The sequence below is a fragment of the Gouania willdenowi genome, chromosome 13 (assembly GCF_900634775.1).
Source record: "Gouania willdenowi chromosome 13, fGouWil2.1, whole genome shotgun sequence".
NCBI classification, from domain to species: domain Eukaryota; kingdom Metazoa; phylum Chordata; class Actinopteri; order Blenniiformes; family Gobiesocidae; genus Gouania; species Gouania willdenowi.
This window is the reverse complement of record NC_041056.1, coordinates 40,353,035-40,372,618: the sequence shown is the minus strand read 5'-3', so window position 1 is coordinate 40,372,618 and position 19,584 is coordinate 40,353,035. Positions and strand designations below refer to the sequence as shown.

Below are 19,584 nucleotides of genomic sequence, written 5' to 3'. Positions count from 1 at the left end.
CTTTTGTTAATAATATAAGAAAACATCCCAAGGTCACAAAATAATGTAACAGCATTAACAATTATACAAAGGCTGGTTGAAAATACTTTGAAAAATATTGGCAAATAAAACTAAATAAACTAAGATAAACAATGTATTATTCAGGAAACAAAATATCAATAGAGGGTTTCAAAGCTGCCAGAGAGAGACTTTAGTGACCTAATGCATTCCAGCAAAACAAAAAACGTGGCCTTTTTTAACATGGCTTTGACCTGTTTTAACATTGATTTACACCTAAAGACTTGATGTCATCACCTCCATACCAGCAGCTCTCCATGCACTGTGGCCTCCTAATGCTAATTTTAATCAACCAGAAATTAGAAATGAAAACTAACAAGAATTTTGACAAAATACATTTATTTGTCAATATTTCATTTCAACCAACTGTCCATCATTTATCTGGGGACATGTCTCATGTTGTAGGTGTTTATCACAGATATTGATGATGACAGAGGCTCCCACTTAAAACACTGTGGCCCAAGGCAGTGCTACCTTTACCTCAGCTCTCCTTGTCTGTAACATAAAGAAGGTCATTAAAAAGATAATCATGTAAAAAACATTAAAACATCAAGTTACTTTTTTTTTGAATGAATGAATGTCTCAGCAGCAGACTCAATGTCTATAGAAATACACTATTACATACAAAAAATAATCAAATAATCAAGCCAGTAAATTGACCTTGAAAAGACATTACTAAATACTGTGACAGTATTTTTAATGAAAAAAAAAAAAGATTTGTAAATAGCTGCTCTCCTAAAATGTTTTGCTTAAAAGTACCCAGTGTTGCATAGACAACTAGTCAAATGATATTCATCACACTCAATTGGTTTATAGTCAACAAAAATTATATTATAGATTACTTTACTGTATCTTAAAGATAACCAATAGTCATAATAATGACAAACTCAGAATATTTAGTGAATTTAGTGCCCACTTTGAAGCAGTACGATTTATTCCCGTACTACCATTTTACAAGCACACCTGATACACGCATACATCAGTCTAGTACAATACGAGTTTCTGAACTCAAGTGCACTGGCTCTGGATCAATAAGTCAACACTTCTACAGGCAATATAGCTTTGCATTTTCACATTCAAAGCTTGGTCGATATCTCAGTTTGTAGGTACTGTCATTCTCCTTCACAAGCACAGTTCAGTGCATAGCAGAACCTTCTTATATTTGCAGTGGTTTCGACAGCCTTTTCTACAGCTGCATGACACCAGCTCAAAGCAGCTTTTTGAAGCCTCATGGTCCAGAGTTGTTGGTAGGACCCATCCTTTGTTTGCCTCCAGCCCCTGCCTGTTGGTGATAGAAGCACGGGTTGAGGGACCAAGACCTGCCCCCAGACGTAGCCACCCTGAAAGACTGATCTCTTCATATGCTGTTCCAAAGCATCATAGGTTGATGGGATGTGCTGGACAGAGTTCCTCTTGGTGAAGAGTGTCTTTCTAGCCTCGTTGACGTCCATGTATGGGCTGGTGCGGTCATAGAGTAGCACCATAAACCATTCATTGTTGTGTATTGTGTCATCCTGGATGTTGATGGTTAGGGTAAGAAGGTTATCTGTCAGTTGTAGAAACAAGTTCAAAGTACAGATTTCCTCCCATGCCCCATGAATGCTAACTAAGTAGGACAGGGGCTCTATGACAAAGAATGTTTGGTTAGGTGAAGCTAACAGAGAGATATCAGGTTATACTGATCCAACTTCATAGTACAGGCCCTAGAAGTTTCTCGGAAGTACAAGTTTTACTTCAAACATCACATCCAAAGGAATCATCTGAGTCTCTCCCTTCCTTCAGCTCAGTCGTATGTTTTTTTTTTACATTAAGATCTTTCTGTTATTTTTTCGACTTTCTCTTGCGATACTCTCTGGTCCGTCTCTGATCTAAGTCACAATGTTTACCAACGGTAATACACAAAGCTGATTGGTTTAGCCGTGTCACGTAAGAAGAGAACTCTCATGTGATTGGTTTGAGCTTTCTTTGTCGACTGGAACGCCACCGTAAAGACTGTAATAGCAGCGCAGGCTAATTATAGAAGCGATACATTATTTTTTCCATTCAAAACGCCTGCTTAGTCTGTGGGTCAGAGACCACATGGCGCCCCCTGTGGGTCCAGACCCAGACCAGGGTCCGCCGTTTTGTGACCCCTGCTCTAGTGTGAATTCCCATGTGTCAATTCAGGTTAAACCTTTGAATAAACATCACAAACATAGGGTTTCTCCTTTGTGTGGGTTAACATGTGCACCTTCAGATGTGACTTACGAGAAAACTGTCTCAGGCAAACATCACAACCAAAAGGTTTTTCTCTAGTGTAAATTTTTACGTGTCGATTCCGATCAGACTTACTATGAAATACTTTACCGCAAACATCACAACTGAAGGGTTTCTCTCCTGTGTGAATTCTTGTGTGGATCTTTAGATGTGCTCTGTCGCAAAATTGTTTCCCTTTACACATCACAAACAAATGGTTTCCCTCTGTTGTGTGATGTTTCTTTGGTGTTGTTCTCAGTCCTAACCTCAGATGTTTGAAAGCTCTCACAGCTCATGTCCATGTGTTCACTCTGAGCTTCAGACTGGGACAAAGGTTCCCTCCAATCCTCACTGTCTTCAGTGTCAGAGCAGTCTGTTTCCTCTCCATCACTGTCTGGTTGTGTACAAGTGTTTGCAGCTTCTGGGCCTTCACTGACATCTCCATTTGCTTCCACATGGCTCCCCCTATGAGTCTGGACATGGACCGGGGTCCGTCGTTTGGTGACCCTAGCTCTAGTGTGAATTCCCATGTGTCGATTCAGGTTAAACCTTTGAATAAATCCTTTATTACAAACATTGCAGACATAGGGTTTCTCCTTTGTGTGAGTTAACATGTGCATCTTCAGATGCGACTTACGATAAAATTGTCTTTGGCAAACATCACAACCAAAGGGTTTCTCTCCTGTGTGAATTCTCATGTGACTCATCACGTCACGCTTGGTGGTAAATCTTTTCGGACAAACATCACATTCATGAGGTTTCTCTCCTGAGTGAATAAACATGTGAGGCTTCAGATTAGTCTTGTGCCTAAATTGTTTACCACAAACATCGCAACTGAAGGGTTTCTCTCCTGTGTGAATTCTCAAGTGGGTCTTCAGATCAGATCTGGTACTAAATTGTTTTTCACATATGACACAACCAAAGGGTTTCTCTCCTGTGTGACTTCTTGTGTGGATCTTTAGATGTGCTCTGTCACAAAATTGTTTCCCACACACATCACAAACAAATGGTTTCTCTCTGTTGTGTGATGTTTCTTTGGTGTTGTTCTCAGTCCTAACCTCAGATGTTTGAAAGCTCTCACAGCTCATGTCCATGTGTTCACTCTGAGCTTTAGACTGGGACAAAGGTTCCCTCCAATCCTCACTGTCTTCAGTGTCAGAGCAGTCTGTTTCCTCTCCATCACTGTCTGGTTGTGTACAAGTGTTTGCTGCTTCTGGGCCTTCACTGATGTCTCCATTTGGTTCTACTTTCATGAGTTTAGCTGAGCTGCAGGTTGCAGGTTCTCCTTTGATGTTCTCCTCACTTTGTCTCCAGTGTAGCAGAGAACACTGAGCTTCCTCCTCTTCATCTTCAGTCTTCACAGTAACAGCCGTGATATCCGTCTCCTGCTTTTCCTCCAGACTTTCCCACAGTTCTTCCTCTTCCTTCTTTATGTGGAGATGATCCTGGAGCTTCAGTCCATGTTTAGAGGAAACACCATCAGGAACATCTGCAGGCAACACTGAACACAACCAGGACCATCAGAGACATCTCTACACTCATTATTCACATCATTAGACTCAGCTCTACTTTACATATCAGTCTAATTATGTAATAATTATTATAAATGACATTTATAATACGAGGATGAGTGAATGTGTGTGTGCACTGATATTTATGTACGTGTGACGCTACACGGCAAAACAAGCGCAAACACTTTAGATTTATGAGAAGACAGTGATATTTTTTGCTAAATATACTAGTTGAAGTTATAAATAAAGCACTCCATGCTTCAAATAACAGTATCAGATGTTTTAAAATGATAAACTTTGTTTTTAAAACGTCTTGTTAAATCCACAGCTGATGAACATAAAGGCTTTCTTCAGTTATTTACATACTTCTGTTATTGGTTCGGTCCAATAAACTACATGTTGAAGTAAAACACATGGCTGCTTTAGCATCTATTCTGATTATGAGTTGGAACAAACGTATGCAGCACGTAAAATGTGGTGTTAAAGTGTGAGCTGTGTTGTTATCACTGCTGCTGACACCCCAGACAAGCCACACTACAGAACTCACTCACACGTGCTGTCCTTAAGAGGGTCACATGCTAATATTGCAATAGAAGTGCATGTGTTTCTTTTTGCACCAGTTTTGCTAAAACTTCAGTGAGAATAAAAAATTATCCAAAAGTCCAAACAGGATGTTGGGGCATTTCAACAAATACTCCACGCACTTCTGTCTAAAATATTCAGAAATGTTTACCAATTGTTCTATAATTATTCAATAAACACTAATTTACTGAAAGCGTATTTGTACTTGTATTTGATCCTGGAGCTTCAGTCCATGTTTAGAAGAAACACCATCAGGAACATCTGCAGGCAACACTGAACACAACCAGGACCATCAGAGACGTCTCTAAACTCATTATTCACATCATTAGACTCAGCTCTACTTTACATATCAGTCAAATGAATGTAATAATTATTATAAATGACATTTATAAATAAGTGTAATGGGTGTGTGAACTGATGTTTATGTGTGCGGCAAAACAAGCACAAACACTTTAGAGTTATGAGAAGACAGTGATATTTTTGCTAAATATACTAGTTGAAGTTATAAATAAACCACTCCATGCTTCAAATAACAGTATCAGATATTTTAAAAATGATAAACTTTGTTTTTAAAATGTCTTGTTTTGGTGCTGAGCAGCTTCTATGTTTTAGAGGAGGAAAGTCCACATCTGATGAACATAAAGGCTTTCTTCAGTTATTTACATACTTTAGTTTTTGGTTCAGCCCAATAAACTACATGTTGAAGTAAAACACATGGCTGCTTTAGCATCTATTCTGATTATGAGTTGGAACAAACGTACACAGCACGCAAAACGTAGTGGCTCCATTTGGGGTGTGTTCCATAAAGGAGGGTTAACAAACTGAGTCTATCCATAAACTCTGGGTCAACATACCCAACAATGGGAAACTCTGGGTATCGGATTCCATTACAGCTGGAATGAAGTGGGTCAATCAACCCTCAGTATGTAAACCTTGGGTTACTTACGTGCGTGATAAAAAGCCATCATCAATGGAGCAAAGACTACACAAGTTGCTATGGCAACCACCCGTAAGAGAGCAATTTATTCACCCCAATGGGTGAAATAAGCCGGCGTTTGTGGAATATGAGCCTGTTCTACAGGTGTGTTCACACAGGGCACCATTTCAGCAACTATAGTTGCCTAAATTAGTCGCGCTCTTTGGTCGCTTCATCGCACCAGGAACATGATGACCATTTCATAATATGAATAAAATGTGGCAGAGGAGCAGTGGTAGCAGCAGAGGGCTGCTGCATAGACAGCCCTCTCGCTACAGTGGCTATAAAGTAGAGGTCGACCGATATGGGATTGTCAAAGGCCGATGGCCGATATCTAAAGCTCATTTTGGAAGCCAATATTTTTTTTTAAAGCACATTGATTATGAAAGACAATTGAAACACTCATAATATCAATGTATTAAAGATGCACCGAAATAAAAAATTGTGGCCGAAGCCGAAAAAAATATCAACTCTTGGCCGAATACCGAATATAGAATGCGGTTGTTGTGTTTTTCACTATTTTTTTTAATAGTGCATAAATAGTCAAGAATACATTTTTAGACATGTTTTTTTTAAAGAAAGTAAATGTTTATTGATTATTCTGACGTTTTTTTAAATATTCCAGTAGCCTTTGCTTTTACAAAAAAAGCACAACAAAGTTTTTGTTTTTTTTCAATTTATATTAGCCCTTCAAATAAAACAAAACATGCATTCCAAAAAAAAATAAAGTGCATTAAAGGGGAGGTATGATGAAAAAATCCCTTTATAATGGTTTTGCTACAGTGATACACATCCTTTAGCCTCATTCAGAGGAACAAAGTTGAAAGAGTTCTGTTTCCTCACTCCCTTGTTATTCTACATGTTATAAAAGTGAGCTCAAAACGGGTGAGTTGGATTTTGCCCACGTTGACAGGTGACGTCACCTAACGGAAAGTCAGTGCCACCACTGGAAAAGTTGGGGAAAGCCCGGCATAATCTGCATATTCTCTGTAATTTCATAATTTTTCCTCTCATACTTTTTTGTGTGTGTATTATTCTGCTTTATAATGTACTGCACTGTTATTATTATTCTGTTTTTATTGTAAAGTGTACTTCGGTGGCCTGAAAGGCACTTTGAAATACAAATTATTATTATCATTATTATTATTATCATCATCTAATCAGCTGATAGTGTAGGTCACATTGTTTTCATTATTAGAAAAAGTTGCAGTTTTATTAGGGTCTGAAGCCCATACTGGTCGTAGGAACCTCTTGTTCTTGCTCTTTTTCCTTATTATTATTATTCCTTTTTGGTTTTGCCCCTTAGGATGCCCAAAGTCTCACCAAAATTTGCACACACCTCAGGCCTGCTAAAAAAAAAAAACAGTAATTTGGTGCAATGAAGAAAATCGCAAAAAAATATAGATGCCAATAATGCGAAAGAACTGCACGACTGGCAGGTCTGTGCGATTCATATGAAATTCGCCACATGTATTATTGACCTCAAAATGAGTAAAAAAGAAGTCAGCCACCTTTGGTCAAAAATGGCGTTTCGCCCTGGAAACGCATTTGCGCGAACTAGTCTGAGGGGCTCCATGCAATTCGGTTTAAGCTCGACCAGAACACTTAGGACCCACCGAAGATTAAAAATATTCAAAATAATTTGCGTATCTCTAACGGTTTGGTCGTGCACGCATTACAAACGCAACGCAAGGGGGCGCTGTTGAGCATGGATAGGGAGTAGACGCGTCTTGACCAGCTACTGCATATTTTGTGAATATTCTTTAGCAAACTACTTTCTAACTTACAATTCTGCCCGCGTTTTTATCAGAATCAGAATCAGAATCAGAATCATCTTTATTGGCCAAGTGTATGTTGTACACACGAGGAATTTGACTCGGTCAACTGTGCTCTCTCCAATAGTGAAACATTCAATAATAAACAATCCACTAGAAGAGATGATAATAAGTATAAACATAAGTATAAATATAAACAGTAGTTAGACTAGAATGTGCAAATAACAAGATGATGATAATAATAATAATAATAATAATAATAATAATAATAATAATAATAGTATAAAAACAATAAACAAATACAAAATAAAAATTAAAAAAAATAAGATAAAAGAAGGAAAAAAATAATAGAAAAGAAAGATAATAATAAAATATAATAATAATAAAAGGAAAATAGTGCAGTAGAGCATTGATAAGTAGTGCAGGAGAACATTTAAATTAAAGGTATGTACATGAACATTCTCAGTGTCAGATTGATCCAGGGTTGTTATGTTTGGTTCCAGGGTTTTTCCACAGAAACAGGACTGACACTCTTTGACTGTTCAGTGTTGATCAGAGTGACAGCCTGGGGGAAGAAACTGTTTTTATGGCGGGTTGTTTTGGCGTACAGTGATCTGTAGCGTCTGCCAGAGGGGAGGAGTTTAAACAGATTGTGTGCAGGGTGAGAGGGGTCTGCAGTGATGCTACCTGCCCGTTTCCTGACCCTGGACAGGTATAAGACTTGGATGGAGGGCAGATCAACACCAATGATCTTTTCTGCAGTCCTGACTATCCTTTGTAGTCTGTGTCTGTCTAGTTTGGTTGAAGATCCAAACCAGACAGTGATGGAGGTGCACAGAACAGATTGAATGATGGAGGTGTAGAACATGATCAGCAGCTCCTGGGGCAGGTTGAACTTCCTCAGCTGACGCAGGAAGTACATCCTCTGCTGTGCCTTTTTCCTGGTTGAGTCTATGTGGGAGGTCCACTTCAGGTCCTGTGAGATTGTGGATCCCAAGAACCTGAAGGAGTCCACGGTAGCCAATTCCCTATTTAAAATGGTAAGGGGGGGGAGTGGGGGGGGATTTCTTCTGAAGTCCACTGTCATCTCCACGGTCTTGAACGGGTTCAGTTCCAGATGGTTCTGACTGCACCAAAGAGCCAGCTGTTCCACCTCCCGTCTGAAGGCAGACTCGTCCCCGTCCCGGATGAGACCGATGACGGTGGTGTCATCTGCAAACTTCAGGAGTTTCACAGAGGGGTCCCCTGAGGTGCAGTCATTGGTGTAGAGGGAGAATAGCAGTGGGGACAGAACACACCCCTGGGGGGCGCCAGTGCTGAGTGACCGGGTGCCAGATGTGATGCTTCCCAGCCTTACTTGCTGCTTCCTGTCAGTCAGGAAGTTGGTGATCCACTGACAGGTGGAGGCCGGCACTGTGAGCTGGGTGAGTTTCTGGTGAAGGATGTCCGGGATGATGGTGTTGAATGCAGAGCTGAAATCCACAAACAGGATCCTAGTGTAGGTCCCTGGGGAGTCGAGGTGGTGCAGGATGTAGTTCAGACCAATGTTGACTGCATCCTCGACAGACCTGTTTGCCCGATAGGCAAACTGCAGGGGGTCCAGCAGGGGTCCTGTGATCTTTTTCAGGTGGCTCAGAACCAGCCTCTCAAAGGACTTCATGACTACAGACGTCAGAGCAATGGGTCGATAGTCATTAAGTCCTGTGATGGCAGGTTTCTTGGGGACTGGGATGATGCTGGAACTTTTGAAGCAGGAAGGTACTTCACACAGCTCCAGTGATGTGTTGAAGATCCGTGTGAAGATGGGAGCCAGCTGCTCAGCACAGGCTTTCAGGCAGGAGGGAGATACTCCGTCTGGTCCTGGAGCCTTTTTGATCTTTTGTTTTTTGAAAAGCTGGCACACATCTCTTTCATTGATCTTCAGGGCAGGTGGGGGACAGAGGGAGAGGTAGGGGGGGAAGTAGGGGGAGCAGGAAGGGCAGAGTCCAGGTGATGGGCTGATGCTAATGAGCTGGGGGGTGGGTGTGAAAACCTGCAGTAGAAGCTGTTCAGGTCTCTAGCTAGTCTTTTGTTACCAGTAGGGTGGGGGGAGGGTTTCCTATAGTTGGTAACTTCATGCAGGCTTTTCCACACTGCAGAGGGATCTTTGTTTGAGAAGCTTTGTTTTAGCTTCTCAGTGTAGCACCTCTTGGCTACTTTGATCTCCCTGGATAGTGTGTACTTGGCCTGCCTGAACAGGTCCCTATCCCCACTCCTGTAGGCTTCCTCCTTAGCCTGACGTAGCATCCTAAGTTGAGGTGTGAACCAGGGTTTGTTGTTGTTGTATGTGCAGAAAGTCTTGGTCTGCACACACATGTCCTCACAGAAGCTGATGTAAGATGTCACAGTATCAGTCAGTTCATCTAGGTTGTCTGATGCAGCTTCAAAAACACTCCAATCAGTGCAGTCAAAGCAGTCCTGTAACTCCTGCTTTGACTCCTCTGTCCACCTCTTTACAGTCCTTACTACAGGTTTAGCAGATTTAAACTTCTGCCTGTAGGTGGGGATGAGGTGAATCAGACAGTGATCAGAGAGCCCCAAAGCTGCACGGGGAACAGAGTGATATGAATCCTTTATTACAGTGTAGCAGTGGTCCAGTGTGTTAGCACCCCTGGTGGGACACTTTATATGCTGTCTGTATTTAGGGAGTTCGTGGGTTAGATTTGCTCTGTTAAAATCCCCGAGAATGATTAGCAAAGAGTCTGGATGTTGTTTCTCCACGTCTGCTATCTGGTCAGCCAGGTGCTGTAACGCCTCTGTTACACAAGCCTGAGGTGGGATGTAAACACCGACCATAACAAACGAGGAGAACTCCCGCGGAGAATAAAACGGTTTACAGTTTATAAAAAAACTCTCCAGATTAGGGCTACACGTCTGTTTCAACACTGTGACATCTGTACACCAACCTTGGTTAATGTAAAAGCATATTCCACCGCCCCTCGTCTTCCCACAGAGCTCTTTTACGCGGTCCGCTCTGAGGAGCTGAAAGTCCGGTAGATGTAAAGAGCTGTCCGGGATGAGTTCACTGAGCCAGGTTTCAGTAAAACATTTATGACTTAAATATACGAGATGACGAGAAAGCCGGCCAGCACAGACCACCGATAAGGCTAGTGCTAATCAACCACAAAATGGCGATGACAAAGGCCATGAAGAACCCTCTCTCTCCTGCTTTGCCTAGCTTATAGAGTCATTTAGGAACGAGACCCAGTCTTCCATGTGTACTCTACAATCCACTATTGATTCTTTTGCCACTCGACTCACCATTGTGGGAACGTCACTTCAAGATATGGACAGCAGGTCCACCACTTTCAAGCCAAACGGCAAATACCAGGTACGCATCTTTCCAGACTTTGCGATGGACGTCGCAAAGCAGAGAGCTGCCTTTGCCAGTGTTAAACAGAAGCTTTGTGCCGTCTATGTCCACAATGGTCTCATATTCCCTGCACGGCTGCAGATCACGTTCAACAACGAGATCCACATGTATTCTTGACCCCAAGATGAGCAAAAAGTTGCACAATGACCCTGCCCAAAACCAAACAGGAAGTTGGCCATCTTGGGTTAATGGCGTTTTGCTCTTGCACAAACTAGTCTGAGGGGCTTCACTCGATTCGCTTCAAACTCGGCCAGAACACTTAAAACCCACTGAAAATTAAAAATCATTGAAAGAATTTGCGTATGTCCTAACGGTTTGTTTGTGGCGCGACTGGCACCATTTAGCACACGATAATAGGAAAATGCATATAACTTTCAAATGCAAAGTTCAAACTGCTTCAAATTTGATACCATGACTGTCCATCCCTAAACAAGACTCAATGTCAAGATTACCCATCATGCCTTGCGTTCTCAAAGGGCGCCACTTTTAGTGGCGTCCGATGCTAACAGCTCTAGCAGAAAGACAATATGTCGTGTTGATTTCAAAATAGTGTTAGATGAATCTTATAAGATGGGTGCAGGTTGCTGATGGAGAAAAAACAGAATGTGATGAGTGGGAGGGGCCTAGAAGGTCACCGAAAAATCCTTCGCCATCACATTCTAAATGCTGTATCTTGGCTATTTTTCAATGGATTCGCATCAAATTCACTGAGAGTGATTTTTAACTGGTTTTCCCTTTAATATAGGGTTTTTTCGACTGGTGCTTATTTGCATGCCATAATAGAAAAACAGCTATAACTCTCATACACAACGCTCAAACAGCCTCATATCTGATACACATGATGATTGTCCAGCCCTAAACAAGAATCATTGTGAAAATGACCCATCATGCTTTGCGTTCTCAGATGGCGCACGTCATAATAGAAAACCGATATAACTCTCATATACAGTGCATACGGAAAGTATTCACAGTGCTTCGCTTTTCCCACATTTCATCATATTACAGCCTTATTCCAAAAGGGATTCAATTCATTTTTTTCCTCAAATTTCTACACACAATACCCCATAATGACAACATGAAAAACATTTTTTTTAAATGTTAGCAAATTTATTAGAAATAAAGAATGAAAATATAACATGTATATAAGTATTCACAGTCATTGCACAGTACTTTATTGTGGCACCTTTGGCAGCAATTACGGCCTCAAGTCTTTTGGAATATGAAGCCAAAAGCTTGGCACCTCTAAGATTGGCACAATGTCGATCAATGCCTTATATAAAATGAAGGTCAAAGAAATGTACAATTATTAAAAAAAAATAACAAGGCATTTAACAAAGGAATTATATACGAAACCAACCGGTCTAATGCATTTACTCTGTCTCCGGGTTTTAGTATCAGCCGATCAGATGTCTCATTGTGGGACTAACAGAGTATTATCTGATCTTATCTGATGATAAAAGTGAAAAGTCCAAACCTGCAGAGTGTTGTTCAGCTGAAGAGTCTGTCATCATGTTGCTAAAGCTAAGCTAAAGACTCGAAGGTGTCGCGGTCAATCTGGTGACCGTGTTAGCTTGTGAACGACCTTCGTTTACGTCTTTTCCCTCCAATGAAGAATGGTTCATTAAACACTCTATTGTACAGCACAGATGTGTGCTCGGTTTATCTGAACTCTTTAAACTGATCATTACAAACACACGGAGAACTGTTCATTTCTTCTTCTTCGGTGGTTTTTAATGGTGGTTGACAGTAACACAAAGCGCACTTTACTGCCACTTAGCGGACGATCAGCAGCTTTGACATCGGATCAACTTTTTAATTTCTTATTTTGTTGATAATATTATAACAAACCATCCAAGGCCACAAAATAATGTGACAACAGCGTCAACAAATATACAAAAATTGATGTTTGGTTATGATTTTTTTATACTTACATACTGTGCAATGTTTTATTACTTATTATATATCCAAATGTTGTTTCCTACATTTAAAATCTAGAATGAATACATTTTAAAAATAACTGATAATAATAATGTAAAGTTTATCAGATGTAAACTTTCTGTCAATATTTCCCAAACTATTGAGATTTTATTTCCTGAATGAATTGTTTATTTGAGTTTATTTAGTTTTATTTGCCAATATTATTCAAAGTGTTTTAAATCAGCCTTTGTATAATTGTTGACGTTGTTACATTATATTGTGGCCTTGGATGTTTTCTTATATTAACAAAAGCTGCTGATCGTCCGCTAAGTGGCAGTAAAGTGCGCTTTGTGTTACTGTCAACCACCATTAAAAACCACAGAAGAAGAAGAAATGAACGGTTCTCCGTGTGTTTGTAATGATCAGTTTAAAGAGTTCAGATAAACCGAGCACACATCTGTGCTGTACAATAGACTGTTTAATGAACCATTCTTCATTGGAGGGAAAAGACGTAAACGAAGGTCGTTCACAAGCTAACACGGTCACCAGATTGACCGCGACACCTTCGAGTCTTTAGCTTAGCTTTAGCAACATGATGACAGACTCTTCAGCTGAACAACACTCTGCAGGTTTGGACTTTTCACTTTTATCATCAGATAAGATCAGATAATACTCTGTTAGTCCCACAATGAGACATCTGATGGTTGTTAGAGCTACTAGCTTTACCAGAGACAACTTATTTAGTCCTCATTATTGTTTTGCGGAGTTTTAATGGGCTTTATTTACCAGCGAGTAGTTCCTACAAATATATACATAACGAAGTTTTTATAGTTCCGGACCTCAGACAAACCTGACTATATTTCTGGCACTTCCTGTGCGCATGCGCAGTTCCGTCACTGCCGGCCTTTTCTACATTTTTACCCAATTATTTTAATTAAATGAACAAACACCTAAAAACACATCAACGACATTTCACAGAAAATCTTCCAAAAGTAAAAAAAAAAAGGCACAAGAATCAACAAAGGGGATATTACACAGCAATTTGAACTCAAAAACAAGACATGGGCATTAATAATGTTCTTTATGCATTTAAATAACTAAGAAATATCACTTTTTAAAGCAGGCCATGAGGGTGAGATTTTTGCCAAATGGCATTTGTGAATATGGAATTTAGAAGTAATAATAATGTTATTTCTTAAAAAGTCAATGTTTTTATTTGTTGCGGACAATCCAATTGGTAAGACTTGAAATGAGATAGTGTCTGTGATCACAGAGCAGGATGTCAACCAGAGATAAATCTCCTTCCATAGTTTTAGTACAGGGGCACAATGAAAAAAACATGTCTTTTTGTCTTCGTTTCCTCACAAAGATGATTCTACACCACAAATTCAGCCTATTTTGGATAAAGTCATTTGAACTTAATTCATCATTTTAAATTGTATGTTTCCTTATACTGTGGGGGAAAAGGATATTTAAAAAAATTTAGTTCTGATAGCTGAAATTTTATTTTTATTACACCCTTCAAGAATTTGTATGTTTTCCTTGATCCAGGATACACTGTGGAAACAAGGTCATATCTAAGGAAAGAATTGCTACACCCTTTATGCAAAAAAATCTACACTGTTATCATGTAATGGAGGTCATTTTGTTAATAAGCTTTTATGTGGATTATTTTTAATTAAACTTATGAATTAAATCTGTATTTTTTTTTGTCACCTTTGTATATTCTTTAATTCAGCAATTTAGATGATATTTATTGTGAAATCAGTTCAAATCGATTATGTCACCATTGTCATCTAACAATTGACCAAATATGATTAGACATCCATTCCTCCATGAACACTGACCTCCCTCTAAACAGAATGACTCGATTATTCCAAAAAGGTATATTGTGGAGGCTGAAGTTATGTTTATATATCATTTTCCAGTATCACAAAACCTGTTGGTGAAAGACAGAGATTTTAGCAGCTATTTTAGATATGAGAAAATCACACCTTAATGACTAATCAGTACCTCCAAATTTTTTAAAAAAAAGTGAAGGTATGAAGAACCAGATCTGTTCACCGTTCTTCAGAAAAGATTGAAGCCATTTAAATTTTAATACACCATTCATAATGTCAAATTCTATTGCTTTTATTCCACCATCTTAATATTTTTTGACCAAGTCTCCTTTTTTAATGTAATGATGTTTGTTTTTCCAAATAAAATTGAAGTAGTTTTGTTAATTTCCTTAATAATCTTTGTGGAAATTGCTAAGGAGCTTGCAGGATAGATGAGTCCAGATATAACTTCCATTTTTGTGTTTTCTACTGAAGCGTAATGTGCCTGTGTTACCCAGTGATCAAAGGTGCTAGACTCAAGGGTTTTTCCTTCTGCCTATGTGGGTTTGAATCCCAGTTCTAACATTTTTAATTTTTTTTTCATTTTAACATATTTAACACGACAAATTCCCAATAGTATCCAACTGCAGCCCGACGGGACACAAGCCTCTGACGTGACAGCGGAAGCTATTTTTCAATGTGACAAACCTCAAATTTGACTTGTGTTTTTTAAGAAAATGCTTTCTTTTTAATAAACCTTGAATATTTTTGGCAAAATATTACATTTAAAAGTGTAAGTACAGCAAACAAAAACCAACCTTCATTCACTTTCATATTGATATAATAAATTACATAAATCTCATTATGAAAATTAAAAATAAAAAGGCTCAGAAAACCATTTACATCTGTACACTTTCTAAAATGTTTGATTGTATGTGGACCCCCTGGCACTCTTTTTGTGTATTTTGTTTGTCCTTGTATACTGTTTGTTTGCATAATAATAATAATAAAATAAAATAAAAAAAAAGATAAACCTCAAATTTAGCCAGCATAAGTATTGCCTGAACAGTGGATACGGTTACTGGTATTCTACTTCCATCCAGCCAGAGGCTTGTCTGAGGTCCTGGTTCGGACCGATAGCAACAGCCTACATGTAATTGTAATATTTTTATTTATTTATTTATATACTTATTAATGAACATTATACACAAACAAACATAGGCACATATTCGTAAACAACTTAAGAATGCCATCTTCACAGGTTGAACATACAATATTGAAAAGCGGTATATACTGTAATAAAATAAGATAAAAATAAATGCTAATTATAATAAACGAAAGCAAAATAAAATAGTATCACATATTTTCCAGTAACACCAATAAAATATCAACAAAAGCGTACAGGGGTCAGGACATAAATTCAATTATATTAACATAAATTGCTCTAACAGTGTACAGAGTTTCAGTCCAGACTCATTTATCAAAGTTTTCAGAATAAAGTCGTTTTTTCCAAAATCAGAAACGAAGATGTTTTTTTTTTTTTTAAATCGGCATCTATGTATGGAGAATTTGGCTGTCCATATTAAATTATTAACAGCAAAGTCTATATTTATATCTTTAGAAAAGTAACCAAATTGAATACAATCAACCGTTAGTGTGGATTAGTTTATTCCCTTTAGTCGCAGCCAGCTCCACAATTCCTCTCAAAATATACAAACCACAATACAATGGAAAAAAAGATGCTCCACATCTTCTATTTCACTGACACAGAAGGTACAGCCCTCCACCTCTCCATTCAATTTAAGTCTGGTAAAATTATTTGTCGGATAAATTTAATTTAAAATTGAATTTTTTACCTTTTGGACAGAGTGGAAATGTTAAATTTAGTTCTTATAGTTACATGGCCAGTTTTAAAATTTCTCAATATATGATTTTAGTCTGATTAGGGAAAACATTTTTTGTTCGTAATTGTCTGATTCATTTGTTAGTTATTTTAAATCATAAGAATAAATATTATCAATGTGGAGCTGCCTAAGTTCAGGGGAAGTTTTAGAATATAATAAATCCTCTCTCACCATTATTTTAACAGGTACGAGGATTTATTTTGTTAATTTTTCATAAGACAATATATTTCCTGAATTATTAAAGAAGTGTACAAATGTCCAAATACTTTTTGAAAAAATATTTTCAACGTAAACAGATTTTCTGTTGATCAGTGTATCGATTGTTCCATATGGGTGTGTTATGAGGAGTAAAGTTGTATTAAAAAGTCAACTTCCAGTAGAGAAGAACTTGCTGATAGAAATCACAGAGCATTATGGGTAACTTATTTTACTCAAAATCACAACAAAGTAAAAAATCTATACCTCCCACTTTATCAAAGATAAGTCTAGTCACTGAAAAACACAGAGAACTTTTGATTGCTGAGAAAACTTTTGAACCATTTGAGCTTTATAACTCCATTCATCACATTAACGTCAATTACATTTAGGCCTCTATCTTTATAATATTTAACAATAGCTTCCTTTCTAATATAGTGATATTTTTTATTCCAAATGAAGTTAAAATTTATTTGGTTAATTGTTTTAATAATGTTTTGTGTAACGTCTAAAGAAAAGGACAGATATAGATGATTCTAGATAGACTGTCCATTTTTGTAAGCAATATCCTGCCAAATACAGTGAGGTCTCTTTGTAACCATCTGTTTAACATAAGTTTATATTTATTTACACTATTACAAATAATCTTTTTTTCTATTCCCGTTTATCCTTAGATATGATAATTCCCAAATATTTATGTATTATAATTTATATAATATAATGGCTGTAGAGGGTGGTCGTGTATTGTTATAATTTCACATTTATTTAAATTTAATTGTAGGGCTACTGGAATTTGATTGCAATTTCTTAAAAACAAAGTCTTGTTTGGTTTTGGGCGTGGGTCATCGGGTAACTTTTTATTCATCTTGGGATCAAGAACACATGTGGCACATTTCATATTAATCGGGCAAACCTGCCGGTCGTGCGGCTCCATCGTATTTTTGGAGCACATTTTTTTTTTTTTTTTCTTTCATTGCACTGAATTATCTAATTGTTCAGAAGGCCTGAGGTGCGGGCACAATTTGGTGAGACTTTAGGCATTCTAAGGGGCAAAACCTAAAATGCCTAATAAAAGCAATGACAATAGGTTCTAGGCCATTCTGGCCTTTGGACCCCAATAATAGGAGCATAATAAATGATATACTCATTTATAAACAGTTAATTGATATTCAGTCACACTTACATCACTCATGAATACAACAGTTTTTACCTGAGATTAAAGTCAGAACATACTTATTTATTCCCATCATTCCAGGCGGAGCATAGACCATCAACGCCCCCTCGCCATCACATTCTGATTTATATTCATGTATTTTAAAAGAAAAAAACCCCAAAAACAGTAAATGTAGAACATGAGAAATTAGTTTATAATGAAGCATCTTTTAATAATTACACCAGTGCTGATATTCAGCACAACAGCACCACCTCCAGTGTAATATTGCTTTAATACAACAGTGCATTTTATTAGTCAACAGTATTAAGATACAAGTGCAAAAATCAACACAATTCTCCCTCACTAAATTGGCCATATCTAAAAAATTTTTTTTTAATATTCATCTGATCAAACAAATAAAATAGGCAGTGGCTATCCGTACGGTTGCCGTATCAATAAACCAACATTCTATCCGTATTTGGCCTGTTTAGGTCACGTGATAGGTCAGTCATTGGTCAGTTTAGGTTGTGTGACTAAGACTAAACCTTCCCCTAATCCTAATCCTAACCCCAACCCTACCAATAGCACCGGGGGTTGTCCGTATGGCAACCGTACAAATACGCTTTCAGTAAATTAGTGTTTATTGAATAATTATAGAACAATTGGTAAACATTTCTGAATATTTTAGACAGAAGTGCGTGGAGTATTTGTTGAAATGCCCCAACATCCTGTTTGGACTTTTGGATCATTTTTTATTCTCACTGAAGTTTTAGCAAAACTGGTGCAAAAAGAAACACATGCACTTCTATTGCAATATTAGCATGTGACCCTCTTAAGGACAGCACGTGTGAGTGAGTTCTGTAGTGTGGCTTGTCTGGGGTGTCAGCAGCAGTGATAACAACACAGCTCACACTTTAACAGCACATTTTACGTGCTGCATACGTTTGTTTCAACTCATAATCAGAATAGATGCTAAAGCAGCCATGTGTTTTACTTCAACATGTAGTTTATTGGACCGAACCAATAACAGAAGTATGTAAATAACTGAAGAAAGCCTTTATGTTCATCAGCTGTGGATTTAACAAGACGTTTTAAAAACAAAGTTTATCATTTTAAAACATCTGATACTGTTATTTGAAGCATGGAGTGCTTTATTTATAACTTCAACTAGTATATTTAGCAAAAAATATCACTGTCTTCTCATAAATATAAAGTGTTTGCGCTAGTTTTGCCGTGTAGCGTCACACGTACATAAATATCAGTGCACACACACATTCACTCATACTTGTATTATAAATGTCATTTATAATAATTATTACATAATTAGACTGATATGTAAAGTAGAGCTGAGTCTAATGATGTGAATAATGAGTGTAGAGACGTCTCTGATGGTCCTGGTTGTGTTCAGTGTTGCCTGCAGATGTTCCTGATGGTGTTTCCTCTAAACATGGACTGAAGCTCCAGGATCATCTCCACATAAAGAAGGAAGAGGAAGAACTGTGGGAAAGTCTGGAGGAAAAGCAGGAGACGGATATCACGGCTGTTACTGTGAAGACTGAAGATGAAGAGGAGGAAGCTCAGTGTTCTCTGCTACACTGGAGACAAAGTGAGGAGAGTGTGTGTGCGTGCGTGTGTGTGTGCATGGCAGCATGCTCAGCTCATCCTTTCAGGTAGTGAAACATGAAACTACTGATGTCCTCAGCTATTTTGGAGCAGCTCAAGCCGTTCCTCTGCATACATCCCCCAGAATGCCTTGCGGTTCTGGGTCAGGGGTGGTTTTCGGGTTTTTTCTCACGGAGATCACACATATTTTCTATTGATATTTATTACATTTCTATCGCAAAATATGTTGTTATCATTTTATCGCCCTGGCCTATTAAATAGTGCTGTTGATTTATCCTTGTCCAATTTTTAACATTTTTGTAAAAGTATTTTCATTTTGCGTTTTTAGTTGTAAAATGCCAAAGTGAGTGCCCTTTAAGGGTTGAACGCAGCTATTACAATTGAACTTTGCTATTGGCTGAGATGGATTATTTGGATTATCGTG

The 19,584-nt window shown here is 38.1% G+C and overlaps 2 protein-coding genes across 7 annotated transcripts in view; one reads left to right on the top strand and one right to left on the bottom strand.

Annotated features, from left to right (window-relative positions):
- Positions 1-644: 644 nt before the first annotated feature.
- On the bottom strand, positions 645-12,267 carry LOC114474029 (zinc finger protein OZF-like). Of its 2 annotated transcripts, none has more exons than XM_028463895.1 (2): positions 12,023-12,267; positions 645-3,793 (listed from the first exon to the last, which is right to left on the bottom strand). In XM_028463895.1, exons 1-2 carry the CDS (start codon positions 12,057-12,059, stop codon positions 2,490-2,492), a joined length of 1,341 nt encoding a protein of 446 aa, XP_028319696.1. In that variant the 5' UTR covers positions 12,060-12,267; the 3' UTR covers positions 645-2,489. The 2 variants fall into 2 exon arrangements, with proteins under 2 accessions (XP_028319696.1, XP_028319697.1); XM_028463896.1 differs by having other exon boundaries at positions 645-3,781.
- Positions 12,268-12,851: 584 nt separating this feature from the next.
- The window catches only part of LOC114474023 (zinc finger protein OZF-like), a 122,123-nt gene continuing 115,390 nt past the window's right edge, over positions 12,852-19,584 (top strand). For 4 of the 5 annotated variants that reach the window (XM_028463869.1, XM_028463871.1, XM_028463877.1 and 1 more), the window contains exons 1-2: positions 12,852-13,094; positions 18,946-19,143. In XM_028463869.1, the coding sequence (XP_028319670.1) occupies positions 13,058-13,094; positions 18,946-19,143 (235 nt within the window). In that variant the 5' untranslated portion in view covers positions 12,852-13,057. The remainder of the gene's footprint in view (positions 13,095-18,945; positions 19,144-19,584) is intronic. The other variant, XM_028463870.1, reaches the window with a different exon arrangement.